We start from the raw sequence: 17,949 nt of genomic DNA on the forward strand, positions 1-17,949 counted from the left end.
TCTCTCTCTCTCTCTCTCTCTCTCTCTCTCTCTCTCTCTCTCTCTCTGAACTAATTAAAACACCAATTCCATACCATGTCTCTTTCGGCGCAGATATATGGGCCGGGTCTTAAAATAACCAGCAAATCTTCTTCGGCAGCTAATCGAATAAATTGTTCAATGTCACCAATTCCCTCCCAAATAAATATGTCAGGCTTTGGATTATGCAGCGACCATTCGACATACGTTGTCACCGCATTCAAACCCGCTGCCCTCATCGTTCGCAATTTTTGCCGCCAAGTTTGTGGCAATGCTCGAAAGTAATGAAACGAACCGGCAATAAATCGGAATGGTTCACCATCTTTCAAAAATTGATTGTTCGTGTAGTCGATGCTAAATATACGATTCTTCAAACGATTACCACCCAACTTTCATGTGAAATGGAAATATTTCGAAATCAAAATCATTCAGCATTATTTGAGATTACTCTATAACATAGCCATTATGTTATCAAAAGCGATGAAGAAAAAAGTTAGTCAATTGCACTCACCACTGAATTCGAATGGGTTGTTGTTTGTACTACGCACAGCGTGGCCACAATCAACAACTTTGTTTGCAATCGCATTTCGTTTCAATCGTTGAATTCTTCTCTATATCTCATTCAATTGATTCGAGTATCAGGGTTACAATGTAAGTCACTTTTTGATAAACTACAAACGAAAGAAGAAAAAAAGAAACAATGTTGAAATTGGCTCTTGAAACAACAATTTCTCCAGAAGTGAGAGCTTTATCTCTCGAAACAAATATTTATATTTTTAAGCATCTATCTATATATAACAAAATCCAGCTACGCTCTTTCGTTTGAATTCCGAAAACAAAACAAAAAATTCAACTGTAACTCTTTGTTTGTATGACCGGCAACTTATAAATTGTATAGAAAAAAAACAACAACAACAACAAGTGAGAAAATAAAAAAATTTGTAGATCGAATTTTGTGATAAGAGTGCAAATTTCAATGGGAATAAAAGCAAAAACTCCCTCTTATCACTTTAATTTGAAAAACGAAATGAAAAAATGAAATAATGGGTCAATAATGTAATACACTAATCACGAACAAAACCTTTTAAGATATACTCCAATGAAGATAAGTTTACTGAATTTCGAACAGAAAGAAAAAGAATAGTCCGCAAAATGGACATCCAAACACGAACGCCCTGTTCACACGAATGACTTGAAGAATTGAAAATTATATATGTTATGGTTACAAAAATATAAATGGTTTAGAATCTTTTTGCATTTGGAGACCTTTGTAATTTCCAAACAAAACACTATTATACGCTTTTGGTTTTGTTTTTGTTTGAATCTCCATAAATATGAATATTTGCTCAACAATTGCATGGCAATTGAACAAATAGTATGTCTGTTGGAAATTGTTTTTGGTAAAAATTCTATTGTAGCACCGTTTGCATATTTGCATATATCAGTTTAAAGAAGTCTAGATATTATTCAACATTTGTTTTTTCTCTTGTTTTTTTCTTCTTCCCGATTGAAAATAAGACGAGTAACAGCCAAAAAATACACATACACACACTTACATATAAAAATCACGATAATTTAACACGAGCAAAATAATCGGCTAAACCGAATTAATATATATTTTGTTTACTATAATATCGGTATCGTTAGTTCGTTCATTCGTTCGGTTGAACATTAAAGTTAAACATTAAAAGTTCAATGACGTTTTGAGGGATATGTTTAGAATTTGTATTGAATTCAGCCGAGATATCATACCTTATATTGCTGTAAAGCCGAAACCGGACTGTGAAAATTACTTTCTTGTATTTACTGTGCCCGCGACAATGGAACTTTGTCAAACGCTTTGCTCAACTTAAAAACTTCAAATAAACAGTGAACTGATAACAAACAAGCTGTTCATTTTGGTCGATTTTAATTTATTATCTGTGATTTTGTTATTATCGCAAATTAAATTGAGCTACAGTAGTTGAGTTGCTTATATGAGTTTTTTTTTCCTTTCGGTTTTTCGAGATTAAATTTTTTTTACCGTTAAAAACAATCTATGTACAAAAGATGTGTGCTTCGATTATAAAGTTGCAACGGAAATGTAGAAGTTACTTCGTTTGAAACGCACTTTTATTGTCAAAATATTCAAACTAAACGTTAACAGAACCGTTTGTGTAAAATGGGTCATTGGCCTTAATATTCTATCTAAAATGAAACTGTGCGCACATATTGGTTTTGGTTCTAGCTTTTCTTTCATTCAATTAGTTGATTGTTTTATCTTGTTGCCAATAATAATATGAACCATATTTTTAGAATACAATACCAGCCAATAGTCCATTTTACACAAACGGTTTCAATGGTTCATTATTCAATTGAACAAACACATAGGTTTGTATTTATAGCAAAATGTCATCAACATTTTAATCACAATCGAAAAAAAAACTAAAAAAAAAACTAATAGAAAATATTTATACAAATGAATTAAGTGTTGTATTAAAGATAAGCGATTATTGTAAAAGAGTCTGTACTAGATCAATAAATAAATTAATTGAAAAACCGTAAAACAAATGCAACCAATCGGAATGCATAAAATCGTCGTAACCGACGATCGAATATAAACCGACTGTTTGCTTCATTGTAATCATCCATGGCGAAATTCTGCAGAATCCAATGCAGACAACTAATTATGTGAATTATGGTCCATATCTTGCAATACGTTAATCACCCAATGCAATGGGAATCGCGGATTGTGTGCGCTCCCTCTCTGTCGCTCTCTATCTTTTTCGTTGTACATAAGATGAAGAAAACAAACAAAATACTTGTTTGAAAACCACGGTACCAATACCACATCAAAAGAGCTTCGAGTCGACAAACATCAAGAGACACGCCGAGTGAGCGAGATAAAGAGAGAGAGAGAGAGAGAGAGAGAGAGAGAGGGAGAGAATGCATTGAATCGTATCGAAGTGAATGAAAATACACGGAGTGTATAAAAAGGAAGTTTTGTCTCGTTTGAAGGCTCAATACATAAATGCGTGTACAGACGACTAACAAACTGCACATACACAGAGTCTGGGGTCTGGGCCGAATGGCACAACAGATACGTTTGAAAAGTGAAAATACTAAAAATAGTAGTGGTCTTCATTGTCGTCGTCGTTGTCGTAGTCGTTGTGGTGTTTCTCTATTGACGGCCGAACAAACCGACCAAGCACCGTGTGTGCATACATGTACAACATACATTTTTGTTTTGTCTTGTATTTCAATCATAAATAGACGAATGAGAAGCCAAAAATAAAGAGCAATGAGAACCAACACCACCAAACACAAACCTAAATCCATAAAAAAAAATAAATAAACCGCCAACCATTTCCACAAGATGTCGATAGTTGTATGGCTTTTTGGACATTCTCAACTACTCAACTACATACAGAGACGAGCAGAGAGACAGATACAATGAGCAACAAAGCACAATAAAACGGCACACGAATGAAGAAATGTCGTTTCGTTCATAATCAGTAGCTGGCTGCTTTCAGTACGAGCTTCCTTAGTCAGACATACCATCATTCATTTCGGTTCGACCTACACACAACATACAATTCCAATACAAAACACACAGACACACAAACATGCGATATACACAAAAAAAAAACACACACACACACTAACACACTCAGAGAGAAATACTAACATGCGTACGTATTCCATCGCATAGTGTGGCGTTCGACATAAAATACAGAGAAACAAAAAAAATATATATGAGCAATTTACACTGAAACAAATCCAAAGATCTACTGTGAAAATAGTTCATCAGTAGCATTAACCGTGTTCTCGGGGCATTTATTTTTCCTGCCCAAAAAGAAACGAAATTACTAGTGATTGATTGGATTTTTTCGGTTTGTCGAAAATTTTCTGCGTTTACAATTGAAATTTTCGGACAACGACGTGTTGGTGTGCAGAAAATCGACGATTTTTCTTCGATTTTACAAACATCGGTTAATTGTCTCTCTCATTCGGGTCCAATCATTCAGTGTGTGTGATTTTTCAACGACGAAATTGAAGAGGAATTTTTTTTAAATATATGTATATTGAATCGAGACGTAGTGTATGTGTGAAAAAAATGTGTTGAATAAATATTTCAATTGAAATATTATGAATTTAAGAATATTATTCATTGAAATGAGTTTACGGCCTGTTTAATTGCGACGAAGCAAAAAAAAAATCGAAAGAAAAATAGAGTCATTTTTATGTGTGTATGTCCAACGCAACCAAGTGCCTGAAATTGTGTGTGCCCATATAGTAATAAATACGGAACTGATTACGGTATTGACAAAAAAAGCAACCAATCTTTCTCCTCTATCGAATAGTTTGTGGATTACTCAGAGAAATTCATTAGAATTCGATCAAAATGATTCATGTCGGTGACAATACATGGAATTTGCGGATTTTTATCACCGATCTGCAAGTGGACAAAACACTACGCGTTCGTGGTGATCTTCACATTGGTGGATTAATGCTGAAATTAGTGGATCCAGGTTTGTTGTTTACCTTTTTTTATCATCCGCTTTTTACGTAATTTCCACTTAGGTTTTTTTTTTAATCTCTACTCTGGTCTACATTACGCATGTATATACACTTTTGAGCTCAGATATAAGTCACGGCGACATCATTCTGCTCGCCTTGAAATATATATGTATAAATATATTTATACATACATAAAATTCGTTTGATCATCGTTCATTTTAGTGCGTTCGTTGATTATGGAAATTGTGTGAGTGAGTGTGAATGTACGATAGAAAGAGAGAGAGAGAGGGGGCGGGGGTAGAGCCTTCCGAAAGGATATTCGTTCATGTCTGAATTATATTTTGCATATGCTGGCGCATAATGGGATTTGAGCGAATCCAAATGGAATAATTGCATGCATTTCTGTGTGATCCACATAATTAAAATGAAAAAGAAAGAAAAAAAGAAGCAAAACAAACAAACACACAACGCATAAGCATAATGCGCACACATTCCATTGTAGACAATATCGGTTGACGAGATCCGATTGCGCTTTCTGTTTATTTGCTGCTGCTTCATTCCATCAGAATTTTCCCTCCTTATTCACCGTTTCGACGAATTTCTCATTCACCGCATCTCTCTCTTTGTCGTCGGCTCAATGACCAAAAGTGAAAAAAAATAATATGGATATATTGAGAAATACGACAACAGCAGCCATAGCAGCATCGAAAAAAAAAGTGTTGGTGTTGAAGAGACCGCACGCTCAAGCAAATGTTTGTCATTGACATTATTTCAATCCGATTTTTCGGTGTGTGTGAAAAAATTGTGATTTAGTGCTGTGGTACGGCGCTCGGCGCTCGACGCACATGGATCAAAATCGCTAAAAATTTGCCTCTGCCAATCCGGTGAAATGGTTGTCGATTGCATTTTTGCAACTGGCATGACGGAAAACACCCAGACATTTCAAATCAATTGAATCAGAGAAAAATCTCAAAATCAATTATTCTGTAGTTCTTTTTACGACATTTGTACGCATATGTTTCCGTTACGCGTACACACAATCTGCCTGGCTGGCTGCCTGCTTGTGCCTTGTGTTTTAATGAACGCAATAAGAACTTTTCTCTCACTTCTTCCACTCTCTAGCTTCATACGTACACATGCGATTTTTTTTTCTTTTCTTCTCTTCTTTGATTCGATCGTTTTAACAAACATACACACAAATTCTGTGTGCGGCTGCTAGTCAGTGGTGTATTATATTTTTAGGTCTGTTTTTTTTCGTGATTTCTGACGCAATCAACAAAACTCAATGTCACAGTTGGGCAGGGGGAATTGAGATAGAGAGACAGAGAGATCGAGAGAAGAGGCATTCACAATTGTTTTTTGTTGTTACTGCTGCTGCCTGTTATTATATTGAATGAATGAATGAATGACTGATATATGTGCATACGGCACACTTCTCGGTGACAAATGGAGCGATTTTCTTTTAGTTAAAGCGATCAAATTCCGATTGATTTGAATTTGTTGTTACACACATTCAGTGGTTTGCCTGTTATGTTGTTGTTGTTGTTTTTTGTGTGTATGTCTCTTCGTTCCTCCACACAAAATACTCTCCGCATTTAACGCATTCCCAACACTGATTAAGTATTTATTTACTCATTCATATACCATCGCAGCAGACAGCAGACATGAGCTTCAACTATGCTTATTCCCATTTAAAATACATTAAAAAAAATAACATTGTGTTTACTTCGGGCCGTGTGCATTTATTCGTCTCTTTTGCGCGCCTCTCTCTCTCTCTCTCTCTCTCTCTCTATCTGCCACTATACATGCATGTGGTCGTATAACATCTAAGATATACAGACACCGCCCGATTAAATATATTTATGAAAACGATGAACGAAAACGAAGAAGAAGAAGAAGAAGAAGAAGAAGCAGTAGTAGTAGCAAAATCAACATACAACACGCCGTCTTGCTTTGGTATTAACATTTACATTAGCTATTATTGTTTATGCCTTAATTTTTACATTTTCTGCTGATATTTTCTTTTTCAATCTTTGTGCGAACGAAAAAAAATAAAATTGACCGAGGAAGAAAAAGAAGAATTTGTATAAAGAAAAAGAGAAGAAACAACAATAATAATAATCATTGTAATTATGATACCGCGTCACATTCAAACACAGAGAGTGTGTGTTTGTGTGTGGGTTCTCTCTTTCTCTCACGGAGAGTCGATCAAATGAGTGTACGAAGCAATCGCGATCTCTGTGTGGTGTGCTGTTTGGCGAAATGACTTACCATGATCTATGCTCGCGGCCAGTGTATTTGCCTATTCAAGTGAAATGATTGAATAAACAACACACTCCAATTACTTGGATTCTGTTACTGCTGCTGCTGCTGTTGCTGTATGGCGGCAAAGGCGGCGCGCGGCAAACGGCGATCGTTGTGGAATTTTGAGATTTCAACACTTGATTCCTTAACGCACCCAGTAGCAAAGCACGTATATAAATAGCTAAAGGAATTCCAAGGAAAATTGAATTGTTGATTCCTGAGATGTCGATCACTCGCTCCCATTCCAATAGAATGAGGGTTGAAATGGAGTGCACCCATACTTCAATTGTTTACCGTCTTATTTTCCATTTAGGTTATTTCTCGTTAGTTTTATGATCGTTCACATGATTGAAAATTTTTATTTTGAATTTATGGCATTCTCACAAATGCATTCCGATGAAAATATGAAACATGCATACACACAGTCATCATTCGGAACATGTGCAATGTTCGCGCGCACACCCAAGATAATTCGCGCACAGTTGTTTAGATTCAGTACCGAAGACCCACACATGCATTTGTAATTAACTTCTCTTTTTATTATGATATTCATTCATTCAATTCACTTATTCGTGATTTCTCGCTCCTACCGGAATACAAAATGCGACCGCTTAGCGACAACAAGAGAGCGCAATGCAATATGCAAATGCACAATTCATTTCGATAAACAAAACGAATATGCGTTTTGAAACAACAAGAAACGAACAAGAAAAAAAAACTATTACGTTTTTCTTCACTTGGGCGAGATCATTGCATTCGTAAATATTGATAGATAAGAAAGTGATATAGAAACTCGGAACGAAACTTGAATTCGAAGTACATATGGTCAGAGTGGGCGTACACTCGTATGCGATCACTGTTTCGGTCGAAATAATTGAGTCTCGTTAAAATTGACTAAAAATAATATCAATCGTTTCGTACTTGTTGTTGTTTCTTTTTTCGTTCCAATTGTATGAAGCCACCGTCGTGTGATTTACTTGATGAGTTTGCCTGCGCCTATAAACAAAACCTATGTTGTTTGCGTGTAAATAGGTGAAACGATACTTTGATGAAGATGCTCTAAATAAAAAAAACCCAGAGCAATATGCGTTGCGTATGAAGAAAATTTAAAAGAAGAAAAAACACACACACACACACATTGAACACTGCAGAAAACCTATCATGTGCAAGACATAATTTAGAAGAAATTACGCCGCTTCTTGCAATTACGGATGCGCGCGCGTGCGCGCGCCTTCGCTCGCTCACTTCTCAATGTATCGTATTCACTAAAAATAGAAGTAGACAAACGGTACATCTGACAGCATTCTTGCACGCTCATTAAAAAACCATTTGCTCGCGTCTCTTGTGTTTCCCTTTCAGTCCAACTTGCTTGCACTCGATTTTTTTCTTTTTCTGTTGTTGTTTTTGTTGTTGTTGTTGTTGCTGCTGCTGTTGTTCAGATATATAGTTGTTTCGATTTTCAAAAGGTATTTTCCCGGATAGAAATTGATTTCATCCCGTTAAAAGCATCATATTTTCTAGTTTGACCCAAAAAGAAAGAGATACAAACAAATATTTATTCGATAACGTCTAATCTGTTTAAGACAGAACTCGAAAGTGAGTTTTTTTCTTTCTCAACGGAAATGCATTCGAATGCATTCAGAACGCATTGCATTTCAAAAGTGTTTAAAAATTGTCTTTTCGGCTTTGTTTGATTATTTATTGAAAACGCTTTTTTCTGTTTTTATTTTTAGAAAATCCAAAAGATTGGTCGGATCATGCACTTTGGTGGCCATCGAAAAATACATGGCTTCTACGCACAAGATCCACACTTGATCAGTGTGGCGTGCACGCAGATGCCCTACTCCATTTTACGCCAATGCACAAAGTCTTAAGAGTTCAAGTAAGCATCCAATCATTCTAGCCTATTTTGATTCAATATTCACGTTATGATCGCCAGAATTTGATGAAACGATTACATTTTTAAAGTGATCTTCTTTGTCGTACCGATTGACATAACAAATTTCGATCATAAAACATAAATTTAGAAGACAATTTTTTTCTATTATTAATTTACGGCGTCAGAGAGGTCAAAGACTAAAAAAAAATATTAACGAAAAAAATGGATTCTGTTTACAGCTTCCCGATTTACGTAATCTCGATTGTCGCGTGGACTTTTCAGCCAACACATTCAGAGCCGTGGTGAATCTATGCAAAGATCTGGGCATTCGGCATCCGGAAGAGTTATCGTTTTGCAAACAGTTGGAGCCACAGCATTTAAAAAAGAACTATTCATCGTTCCCAAAGGCAAAGTTTCAGGCGAATGAATATGAATATGGACGCGATTATATTTCACCGGCGCCCGACACAAATTCATTCATACCAACCCATTCGACGTTGCTTACCAGCAGCAATGGTAGCTTGGATTCACCGCATACCGGACCATTTTCGTGTGCACCATATCAGCACAATACTTACCAACCACCGCGTCAAACGAACCCAATCAGTTCACCAACCGGCGTAAGTCTTACTTACACTAAATCTATGCCTTGACTTGAGAATAAAGAAAAATTCCTAATGATTTGTCAAATGATTAATTTTCGTAGACATGGAAGCACAGTTCGAATGGTTATACCACATTCAATGATTCAACATCATCGTTGAGTGATTTACATGAAAATCTAGCGGCTAGTCCACGTGCGCCAAGTCCCGACATTCGATCACGTCTCGTCAAACCGAAGTCTTTACTTGAACGTGCCCGTATGAATGTCGCCTGGCTGGATTCGTCACTATCGATAATGGAGCAAGGCATTCGCGAATATGACACATTGTGTTTGCGCTTTAAGTATTACTCATTCTTTGATTTGAATCCGAAATACGATCAAGTTCGTATCAATCAATTGTACGAACAAGCTAAATGGCAACTACTTAACGAAGAAATGGATTGCACCGAAGAGGAAATGCTTATGTTTGCCGCGCTACAGGTACGATGATTTTGTCCGGGCAATTGTGTGAATGATTACGAATTGATTTGGATGAATCATTTATATCTTGTCGTTCTCTCTTTTTTGTAGCTGCAAGTCAATTTACAAAATGACATTCAACAACCAGATTCGGGTATTGATACGTCTAGTTTGGATAATGCGGCCGATGATGATATCGATGCAGCTCTTAGCGAACTTCAGCTCACATTGGGCGGTTCCAATGGTCATTCAAAAACCAGCGACATTACACATATTCCCGAGCTGACCGATTATTTGAGATTCTTAAGGTAAACATCATTGAATGGCATTCAATTCGGAATTTAGTGATTATAAAACCAAAATGAAAGCCTTTACGTATCATTTAATTCAATTACTAAAATATTGTGTGGATTTTATCACATTTTTAGACCGAAAAAATTCACTCTTAAGGGATACAAACGTTATTGGTTCGCCTACAAGGATTTATATTTGTATTTGTACAAATCAAAGGATCATTTCCGAAGCAATCAATCGGCGACAATTGTCATAAATCTACGCGGTTGCGAAGTTACACCCGAAGTTACCTTAGCCCAAGGAAAATTCAATATTAAATTGGAAGTGCCGCCAGAGGATGGTTATGGTGCTAACAATGAAATGTGGATACGATGCGATAATGTAAGTTGAATCAGGATGTACAGTGTACACACACAGTTTATTTTCTATTCAAACCGAGTTTATCGACACATTATCCACTTTGTAATTCATGCTGTGTTTTAAAAATAAATGATGATTCCATTGACTGAGTTACATTTATGTAACATAAATGATAAATCATAATCTAATGAATGAATAAGAGAGATTTATCTTGAAACAATGTATTCAACCCAAGTCTTTTTATAAACAAATGATGCATACGACGTTTTATCATTTAAAAATTTATATGTTGAATTTTATTTCATTTTGCCCAGCGAATCAACTAAATAATTGTATTTGAATGACTAATGATTTCAGGAGGATCAATATGCAAAATGGATGGCTGCGTGTCGCTTAGCGTCAAAAGGTCGTTCATTGGCTGACAGTTCATACGATTCGGAAGTAGCAAGCATCAAATCATTTTTAAGCATGCAAAAACCAGCTCATGGACCAGTAGTCAGCATAAATCCGGATTCGATTGATGCAAGTGATTTCTTGTCACCACGTGTTTATAAAAAACTTAAAGGAAAGGTGAGTCGAAGTGTAGCCAAATGAAAAAAAAAACGTTTTTGATGAATAGCACAATGACTAATTTCCTTTTTTTTTGATACAGGCAACACCTCGCATCCTCGAAGCACATTCAAATGTCAAAGATTTATCACTTGTAGATGCAAAATTGAAATTTATTCAAGCCTGGCAAAGTTTGCCCGAATATGGTGTCACATTATTCGTGATCAAATTTGATGGCCATAAAAAGGAGGAACTGCTCGGTGTAGCACACAATCGCATCATGCGAATGGACACCAATAATGGTGATCACTTGAAAATTTGGAGATATAACACGATGAAGGTATGAGATGGATCTTCGATATTCGTTGACTTTGACTATCTGATTTCGAGACTTTCAGAACGACACAATTGGCTAAACAGTCACTTTTTTTTGAGACATTTATCATCATTCATAAAAAATACAATTAAACAGGATTCAAAGTTTCCATTTTTGATTGAAAAAATCCAAAAACCGGATTTAAATTTCAAAAGAAAAAAATTTGAATCCGATTTGAATCGATAGCCAGGGAAAAATGATCAAATCTCCAAATATGCGTAAAATCCTTTTCAGCCCATCTAATCCGTTGATTTTTCTTTCTCTTCCTTCAATTTTTGCAGGCGTGGAATGTAAACTGGGAAGTGAAATGTATGATGATTCAGTTCCACGATGAATCGATTGTGTTCTCGTGCCTGTCGTCCGACTGCAAAGTGGTGCATGAATTCATTGGCGGCTACATATTCATGTCGATGCGTTCAAAGGAATCAAATCAAACGCTGAACGAAGAAATGTTCCACAAATTGACGGGTGGCTGGGTTTAAAGCGATGCCATCACGACCATCCAACAGAGAGGACGAAGAAATTAATTGTTGTTTATATGCATATTTTAAACGATGATTTTGAATAAGTTCAAATTCTAGAAACAAACACACACACACACTTAACACGAAATAATATTTTTTTCAATCTTTTTTTTTCTTCGTAATTTTTTTTTAACTTCTCCGTTTGTTTTTGTATAAGCGATTGACGTAAACAAACAGAAAAAAAAAACTTACACACACTTGTTGCCTTGAATGAAGAAAAAAATGAGTATATTTTAATAGAGATGATTAATTTAATGGATAGAAAATAATTTATAGAATCGAATTTTTTTCATATACTTAAAAAAATGAGAATGATGTCAACGAATATTCAGTATAGAAATTTTATTTTAACGAATTTATGCCAAACTAAAACAAAAAAAAGGAACTTCAATTAAAAAATGGGCCTATACTTATGTAAACCGTTCGTTGTCATGTTTATTAATGAGCAACTCTTTTTTTTTCTTAGATGGAAAAGTCACGTTTTATTTTCCATTACTAATAATAATATTTGGAGTCATTTGTTATCACAAAAATTTTGTTGGACGAAAAAAGAAGAAAAAAAACTTTTTCAGACACTTTCGTATACTAAACAATTTTACGAGAAACAAAAAAATGCCTTAAACAAACTTAACTTAATTTTAGTTGAATTAATAATGTTTCCGTGTGGAAAGTTATATACAAACACATTGATGCGTTTTCGAGCAATTCCTCTCTGTGTTTGTGGAATAGAAAACAGAAAGAAAAAGAAAACAAATTGGCATGGTTATACTTATAGATTTGCATGTCTTGAGTTTTTTTTGTTGTTGTTGAAAAGTAACCAATCTGCATGTTATTGTTTGTTTTTAACAGACCGTGCCAAAAGAAAAAGAAATTAACAGAAAAAAGCACACTGTGTGGTTAACCTTCCAACGAACAAAAAAAAGAAGAGAATTGTTCGCCTTCCGTTATCTACTTCCGAGTTGTTGATTCTATGGAATTTATTTGTTTGCATTGATGTTTTTGTCAATGCATTGAGAAAAGTCCAGTCAAAATATGAATGAAACCAATCAACTTCCCGAATTGCGATCGAGCAAAAATTGACCTTATCTGTGAATCAGATTCACATCACTTCAGTCTTATCCTGCAGTTGCTTCGTTGGCCGTTTTGCGCTCAGGCAGCGCGTACGAGATCAGGCTCATCAAAATGTAACACATATACACACATTTCATTGTAAAAAACGAATAATAAAATCGATTTTTGTATAAATAAACTTTATTAAAATAAATGTATTTACTAAATTAAAAATATGGTTTTTTTTGTTTTCTTTTTGTTATTGTTGTTTTTTTTCCTTCATTTACATTCAAAATGGTCTTATGTCAAAGAGGTTGAATTAAATTTTTTTTTTGTACGATACTTAAACAAACACGCTACTACAACATTGTCAGACCTTAAAAGCTATGCGAATGGTGGCCGAACGGCAGGTATTGATTCTATCTCTGGTGTGTGTTCATGTGCTCATTTTTTGCGGTTATTTTGTGAGAATATGTTTAGATATTTGCCTCTGGTCATTTCACGCGCTTCTTCGACACCCAATTGGTACGCCTGATCGTATAGCTTCTTGATTTCAGCAATCAGGCCGGCTTGTGATAGGGCGCCCAACTCTGGAATAAGACATTCGGATTGTGAATAAGTTGGTAGTTTGAAGAAATTGTATGGATTGGCCAGAACAGAACAAGAGAAAAGGAGGAAAAAAACAGTAAAAGTGAATCGAAAAAATTTAACATGGCCAAAAAACGAAATCCAATTTTTTTTTTCATCTTACGGTGCATCGAATTTATGTCTTCTTGCGAAAGGCCTTGTGTCCAAGATGGAACTTCTTCTCGGTTACTGATTGAGTTGAGTTTGGCAAATTCATTCACACCTGGAACTTAAGATAGTGTACAATAAAAAAGTTCAAAATTAATTGGGATTCTGTTCGTTTTTACTATTAGGTATTAGTAGGTATTAAGCAGGAAAATCCATTCATTTACATAAGTCAATCGAAAGATGAAGAAATATTTCTTTTGTGTGAATGAAATTGAATGGGAAAAAAACTCACTTTTTTCAGGCCATGTCTCTGGTGAACCGGGATCCAGCTTCTCCATGCTGATCAAATTGTCATTTATTTCTGCAACAGAAAAAAAAAAACATTGAATCGTGTTAAATTACAATTTTGGAGTCGAAACGAATGAATGGGATCCATAACGGAGACAATTTCGCTTACCTTCTTTGATTGGAATGTTGGTGATGGTTTTATCGTTATCGTTTTCACTCACACTCATTACTCAGGCTTTTTGATTTCGTTATAACAATCAAATAATTTCCAAACAATCAATTCGAATCCGAGAAAAATCCGTTTATGTCGTTCAATTGAGTTTTTTTTTCGTTCAATAACAAGCCGCCATGATGTATTTACGACAAACATTTGACATTTATTCAAACACACACACGTACTTCACAAATGCGGCACACGCACAAATCGATAAAGCAGATCTGTTCAGTTACCAGCACTGCTACTAGATAAATGGTGTTTGCCGTTTATGTCTGTGTAGGAGAAATGAACTTATTTTTAATTAAAGAATTAATACGTTATCAATTGATAAAAAAATGATTTTTTTTTATTTAAATTTTTGACTATTCATATAAAAAAATCGCTTTGCCTTTGTTGGTATTTCAGCTTGGAATGTGTTTCCGTTCAAAAGTTTCATCATCTATAATTGTGTAGTTATATTCCCGGTATGTGTTTGGGTATTGAGTGCGCAATTCATTGCAATCATCGTAAATCTTCAGCAAAACATTTGGTATTTTTATCATTTGGCCGATATTACTCAAGTCTTGCAAATATTTTGCCTGGAATTATGAACAAATTGCGTGAATATCGTATTACGTATCAAATCAGACAGAAGAAAAAAAGAAATGAATAAAATGAGGCCACAATAAATGATTGCAATTCAAATGCGTCATCTGAGATAATCCTCCCATTGATTCCATATATCAATCTTAATATATTGAAATGCACTTTAATGATAATTTTGCCATTTTCATGAATTAAAATAATAATTTTGTAATCATCATACGAAGTAAACCAATATTCGCTTTGCTTTTGCTAGACTGTTTCATGTGTATCATTGAATATTATTTTAAAAATAATTATTCCATTGGTCGAACAAAACTCACTTGATCTACACCGAGCAAATGAGATTGCCGAATGTCATTGCCCTTTTCGACACGTCGCTCTTTTTCAATACGAAATTCTTCTAACATTTGTTTCTTCGTCGGTAGTTGAATATCACCATTCCAAAATTTCAAACACAGCCGAGCCTGGAAATTTTGAAGGAAAAATGGTTGAAGAAGAAAATTAAAAAACTTTAACTCATTTAAATTCAACTTTTTCGATCAAATTCTATGAATTAAAATTTCAACGACAGCTATTTTTCCCCAATTTTCATACCTGCAAGTCGTACATATAAGAATACGCGCAGATTTGCAATCCGACAATGGCCATCGTGGGTTTATTTATGTTGATTAAGTGCTTATACAAAGGCCACGACAGAAACATGTCTTGCAATGATAGACCACAGTCCACCGATAGAAATGGAAACGAAAATGTGTACCCTGAAACGAACTCATACCAAACAGAGGTCGCAACGGGACTATCTCGGGCAAAAATTTTTTTTCCTCAGAATTTGATGAAAATTCGGATCTACAGTCATGGACAAAATTGAGCGTACGCCTATAAATTTTGTGTTTTATTTTTTCCAGTAACTTTTCATCTCAAATGTAATATATCAATGGGAAGTACATAAAAAATCAATAATATTGGCAATTTTGAACATCTAAATTGGCCGGCCAATAGGCGGCTTATGGCTCTCGGTAAAAATGGCCAAAAATTCAACTTTTTCTCCAGCCGTTCGATTTGAAAAGTTTAAATGCAGTTTTGAAGGCCTTCAGGAGCAGATACTTTTAAACGCTGAAAACTTTCGGATCGGCTTCAATTTGGGCAAGTTATGGCCGTTGGAAAACCCAAAAAAATTTTGACGAAAATTTTCGTACGCCTATAACTTGGTTAAATTGTAACCGATTTCTATGTTTTATACTATTAAAATTATCTTCATTAAATGGGCTTTCCAACGACATATGACATTTCGCGATCAAACGCTTGGTTTAATTTTTCGAAAAAAATCGGCCATTTTTCCAACGGCCATAACTTGGCCAAATTGAAACCAATCAGAAAGTTTTCAGCGTTTAAAAGTATCTGCTCCTGAAGGCCTTCGAAACTGCATTTAAACTTTTTAAATCGAACGGCTGGGGGAACGGCTTGAATTTTTGGCCGTTTTTACCGAGGGCCATAAGCCGCCTATTGGCCGGCCAATTTTGATGTTCAAAATTGCCAATGTTATTCATTTTTCATGTACTTCCCATTGATATATTACATTTGAGATGAAAAGTTACTGGAAAAAATAAAACACAAATTTATAGGCGTACGCTCAATTTTGTCCATGACTGTATATGTTTCAGACCAAAAGGAACAAAAAAAAAATTCGGGCTCGGTCGGCCCGAAATCGAGTCCCGAATTGTTTTTTTCGTTCCTTTTGGCCTGAAACATATAGATCCAAAGTTTCATCAAATTCTGGGAAAAAAAAAAATTTTTGCCCGAAAAAGTCCCGGTGCGACCTCTGGTGTTACCAAATTATCCAGAATTTCCACAAGTCAATGGTAAATGTGAAAAATGAATACTCTTAATAAATCAGCAAATATGTTCACATTTGTAGAAACAAAAACCAATTCCATTCACCTGTGCAAAAAAGGATGCAAGATATTTGTTCCTCGGCATCATCTTCAAATTGAACGGAATTCTCTTTGAAACATTTGACATCTCCTGCCTGTGTAACATTTGATGGCATATTATAACCAGCCAAATTGCGATGATGACTGAAAAACACTTTCTTCGCTTTGGGTGCGACTTCGTGTAGAATATCCCGTCCCGATGGTCCACAGCCAATTATCAAAACTGTTTCATCCTGGTATTTTTCGGGTCGTCGATAATCATGACTATGTGCTTTATTACCGCGAAATTCATCGATTCCTTCAAAGTTCGGAATGTACGGTGCATTATAGTGGCCATTGCACACAAAAATTGCATCAAACACTCGGATTTCGTAAGTATTTCGACGTAGATCTCTACTTAAAACCTCATGATTTATATTTTAACAACGAAACAAGAAATAAATATGAATATGCTATTTAATAATGCGTTGATTTATGAACACAAGTGATTAATTTCCAAAGAAAAAAAATCTTCTAACAAGGAAATGAGAAATATTTCATTCAACAATTAAAAAAAAAATTCAAAACAAAGAGACTCACTTCCCAACGGTTATTTGGTGTCGGTTTTACGTTGACCACATGACATCGGAATTTGATGACACGATTTAAATTGTATTGATTAGCATACGATTGATAAAATTTAAGCACCTCTTCGTGTGAAACAAATGATTTTTCTTTCTTTGGAAATGGATAGTTGAAAAATCCCATTGATTCGACGGGAATATTTGTGCTGAATGAAAGCCAAAATAATTATTGTCAGTTAAATCATTATTATGTCCATTTAACTTACACAACTCCTTTATACATGCTGCTATGAATGGGAAGCCCATATTCATAGTTTCCAATTTGATCGGTGTAAATCCATAAACCGCCGACTTGTGAATTTTGTTCATAAACCGTTACCTCAAAGCCATACTCTAGTGCATTTTTCACACAACACAAACCACTTGGACCGGCACCGATTATAGCGATTGTTTTAATTGTTCCCAACATTTCCTTAGTTCTGTTTTCATTCAGTACATGTGCTATAGCACGAACCACAGAATACACACAACTAAATCTAAGCGTGTAAGCTCAGCATCACATCTAGATATATCATTCAGCAATAATGTAACAAAATTGTAGTGCTATAAGTTATAATTGTGTTTACAATTATGCGATAAGATAGCGAATTGATTTTCCTTTACATCAACTGTGTTACCGACTATCGTTCATTTGTTAACCTCAAGATGCCGTT

General features: G+C 35.2%; 4 protein-coding genes across 7 annotated transcripts in view; 1 reads left to right on the forward strand and 3 right to left on the reverse strand.

Moving 5' to 3' along the window:
* The window catches only part of LOC129575341 (beta-galactosidase-like), a 4,741-nt gene extending 2,395 nt beyond the window's left edge, over positions 1-2,346 (reverse strand). Inside the window, exons 1-3 of one of the 3 annotated variants that reach the window (XM_055458763.1) lie at positions 1,771-2,346; positions 530-689; positions 75-386 (exon numbers count right to left, since the gene is read on the reverse strand). In XM_055458763.1, coding sequence (XP_055314738.1) covers positions 75-386; positions 530-604 — 387 coding nt within the window. In that variant the 5' untranslated portion in view covers positions 605-689; positions 1,771-2,346. Of the gene's footprint in view, positions 1-74; positions 408-529; positions 690-1,099; positions 1,236-1,770 lie in introns of those variants that run through there. The other 2 variants (XM_055458761.1, XM_055458762.1) reach the window with 2 other exon arrangements.
* Positions 2,347-3,095: 749 nt separating this feature from the next.
* Positions 3,096-13,151, forward strand: LOC129575340 (unc-112-related protein). The gene is made up of 9 exons (XM_055458760.1): positions 3,096-4,529; positions 8,556-8,704; positions 8,941-9,321; positions 9,408-9,785; positions 9,876-10,072; positions 10,193-10,439; positions 10,776-10,988; positions 11,071-11,307; positions 11,625-13,151. The coding sequence occupies exons 1-9, from the start codon at positions 4,403-4,405 to the stop codon at positions 11,823-11,825; spliced, it is 2,130 nt and encodes a 709-aa protein (XP_055314735.1). The 5' UTR covers positions 3,096-4,402; the 3' UTR covers positions 11,826-13,151.
* On the reverse strand, positions 13,097-14,421 carry LOC129575347 (protein lin-52 homolog). 2 transcript variants are annotated; one of them, XM_055458770.1, is made up of 4 exons: positions 14,110-14,421; positions 13,945-14,013; positions 13,669-13,767; positions 13,097-13,507 (listed from the first exon to the last, which is right to left on the reverse strand). In XM_055458770.1, the coding sequence occupies exons 1-4, from the start codon at positions 14,165-14,167 to the stop codon at positions 13,362-13,364; spliced, it is 372 nt and encodes a 123-aa protein (XP_055314745.1). In that variant the 5' UTR covers positions 14,168-14,421; the 3' UTR covers positions 13,097-13,361. The 2 variants fall into 2 exon arrangements, with proteins under 2 accessions (XP_055314745.1, XP_055314744.1); XM_055458769.1 differs by having other exon boundaries at positions 13,669-13,773; positions 14,110-14,414.
* A 46-nt stretch (positions 14,422-14,467) lies between these two features.
* On the reverse strand, positions 14,468-17,915 carry LOC129575343 (flavin-containing monooxygenase 1-like). The gene is made up of 7 exons (XM_055458765.1): positions 17,900-17,915; positions 17,503-17,798; positions 17,253-17,442; positions 16,681-17,077; positions 15,337-15,500; positions 15,063-15,206; positions 14,468-14,735 (listed from the first exon to the last, which is right to left on the reverse strand). The coding sequence occupies exons 2-7, from the start codon at positions 17,703-17,705 to the stop codon at positions 14,559-14,561; spliced, it is 1,275 nt and encodes a 424-aa protein (XP_055314740.1). The 5' UTR covers positions 17,706-17,798; positions 17,900-17,915; the 3' UTR covers positions 14,468-14,558.
* Positions 17,916-17,949: the final 34 nt, after the last annotated feature.

This window comes from Sitodiplosis mosellana, unplaced genomic scaffold (assembly GCF_009176505.1).
Source record: "Sitodiplosis mosellana isolate CC-2019 unplaced genomic scaffold, AAFC_SMos_1.0 Smas_scaffold_6166, whole genome shotgun sequence".
In the NCBI taxonomy this organism is placed as follows: domain Eukaryota; kingdom Metazoa; phylum Arthropoda; class Insecta; order Diptera; family Cecidomyiidae; genus Sitodiplosis; species Sitodiplosis mosellana.

What these genes read in the sequence shown, in the direction of transcription:
- LOC129575340 (XM_055458760.1), top strand. Translation starts at nt 4,403, where the DNA reads ATGATTCATGTCGGTGACAATACATGGAATTTGCGGATTTTTATCACC. An exon ending in TGTGGATACGATGCGATAAT is followed by an intron (nt 10,440 to 10,775) that starts GTAAGTTGAATC and finishes TAATGATTTCAG; the next exon opens with GAGGATCAATATGCAAAATG. An exon ending in GGAGATATAACACGATGAAG is followed by an intron (nt 11,308 to 11,624) that starts GTATGAGATGGA and finishes CAATTTTTGCAG; the next exon opens with GCGTGGAATGTAAACTGGGA.
- LOC129575347 (XM_055458769.1), bottom strand. Translation starts at nt 14,167, where the DNA reads ATGAGTGTGAGTGAAAACGATAACGATAAAACCATCACCAACATTCCA. An exon ending in CAACATTCCAATCAAAGAAG is followed by an intron (nt 14,014 to 14,109) that starts GTAAGCGAAATT and finishes TTTCTGTTGCAG; the next exon opens with AAATAAATGACAATTTGATC. An exon ending in AGACATAAATTCGATGCACC is followed by an intron (nt 13,508 to 13,668) that starts GTAAGATGAAAA and finishes GTCTTATTCCAG; the next exon opens with AGTTGGGCGCCCTATCACAA.
- LOC129575343 (XM_055458765.1), bottom strand. Translation starts at nt 17,705, where the DNA reads ATGTTGGGAACAATTAAAACAATCGCTATAATCGGTGCCGGTCCAAGT. An exon ending in CACCAAATAACCGTTGGGAA is followed by an intron (nt 17,078 to 17,252) that starts GTGAGTCTCTTT and finishes ATAAATCATGAG; the next exon opens with GTTTTAAGTAGAGATCTACG. An exon ending in ATTTGCTCGGTGTAGATCAA is followed by an intron (nt 14,736 to 15,062) that starts GTGAGTTTTGTT and finishes TCATAATTCCAG; the next exon opens with GCAAAATATTTGCAAGACTT.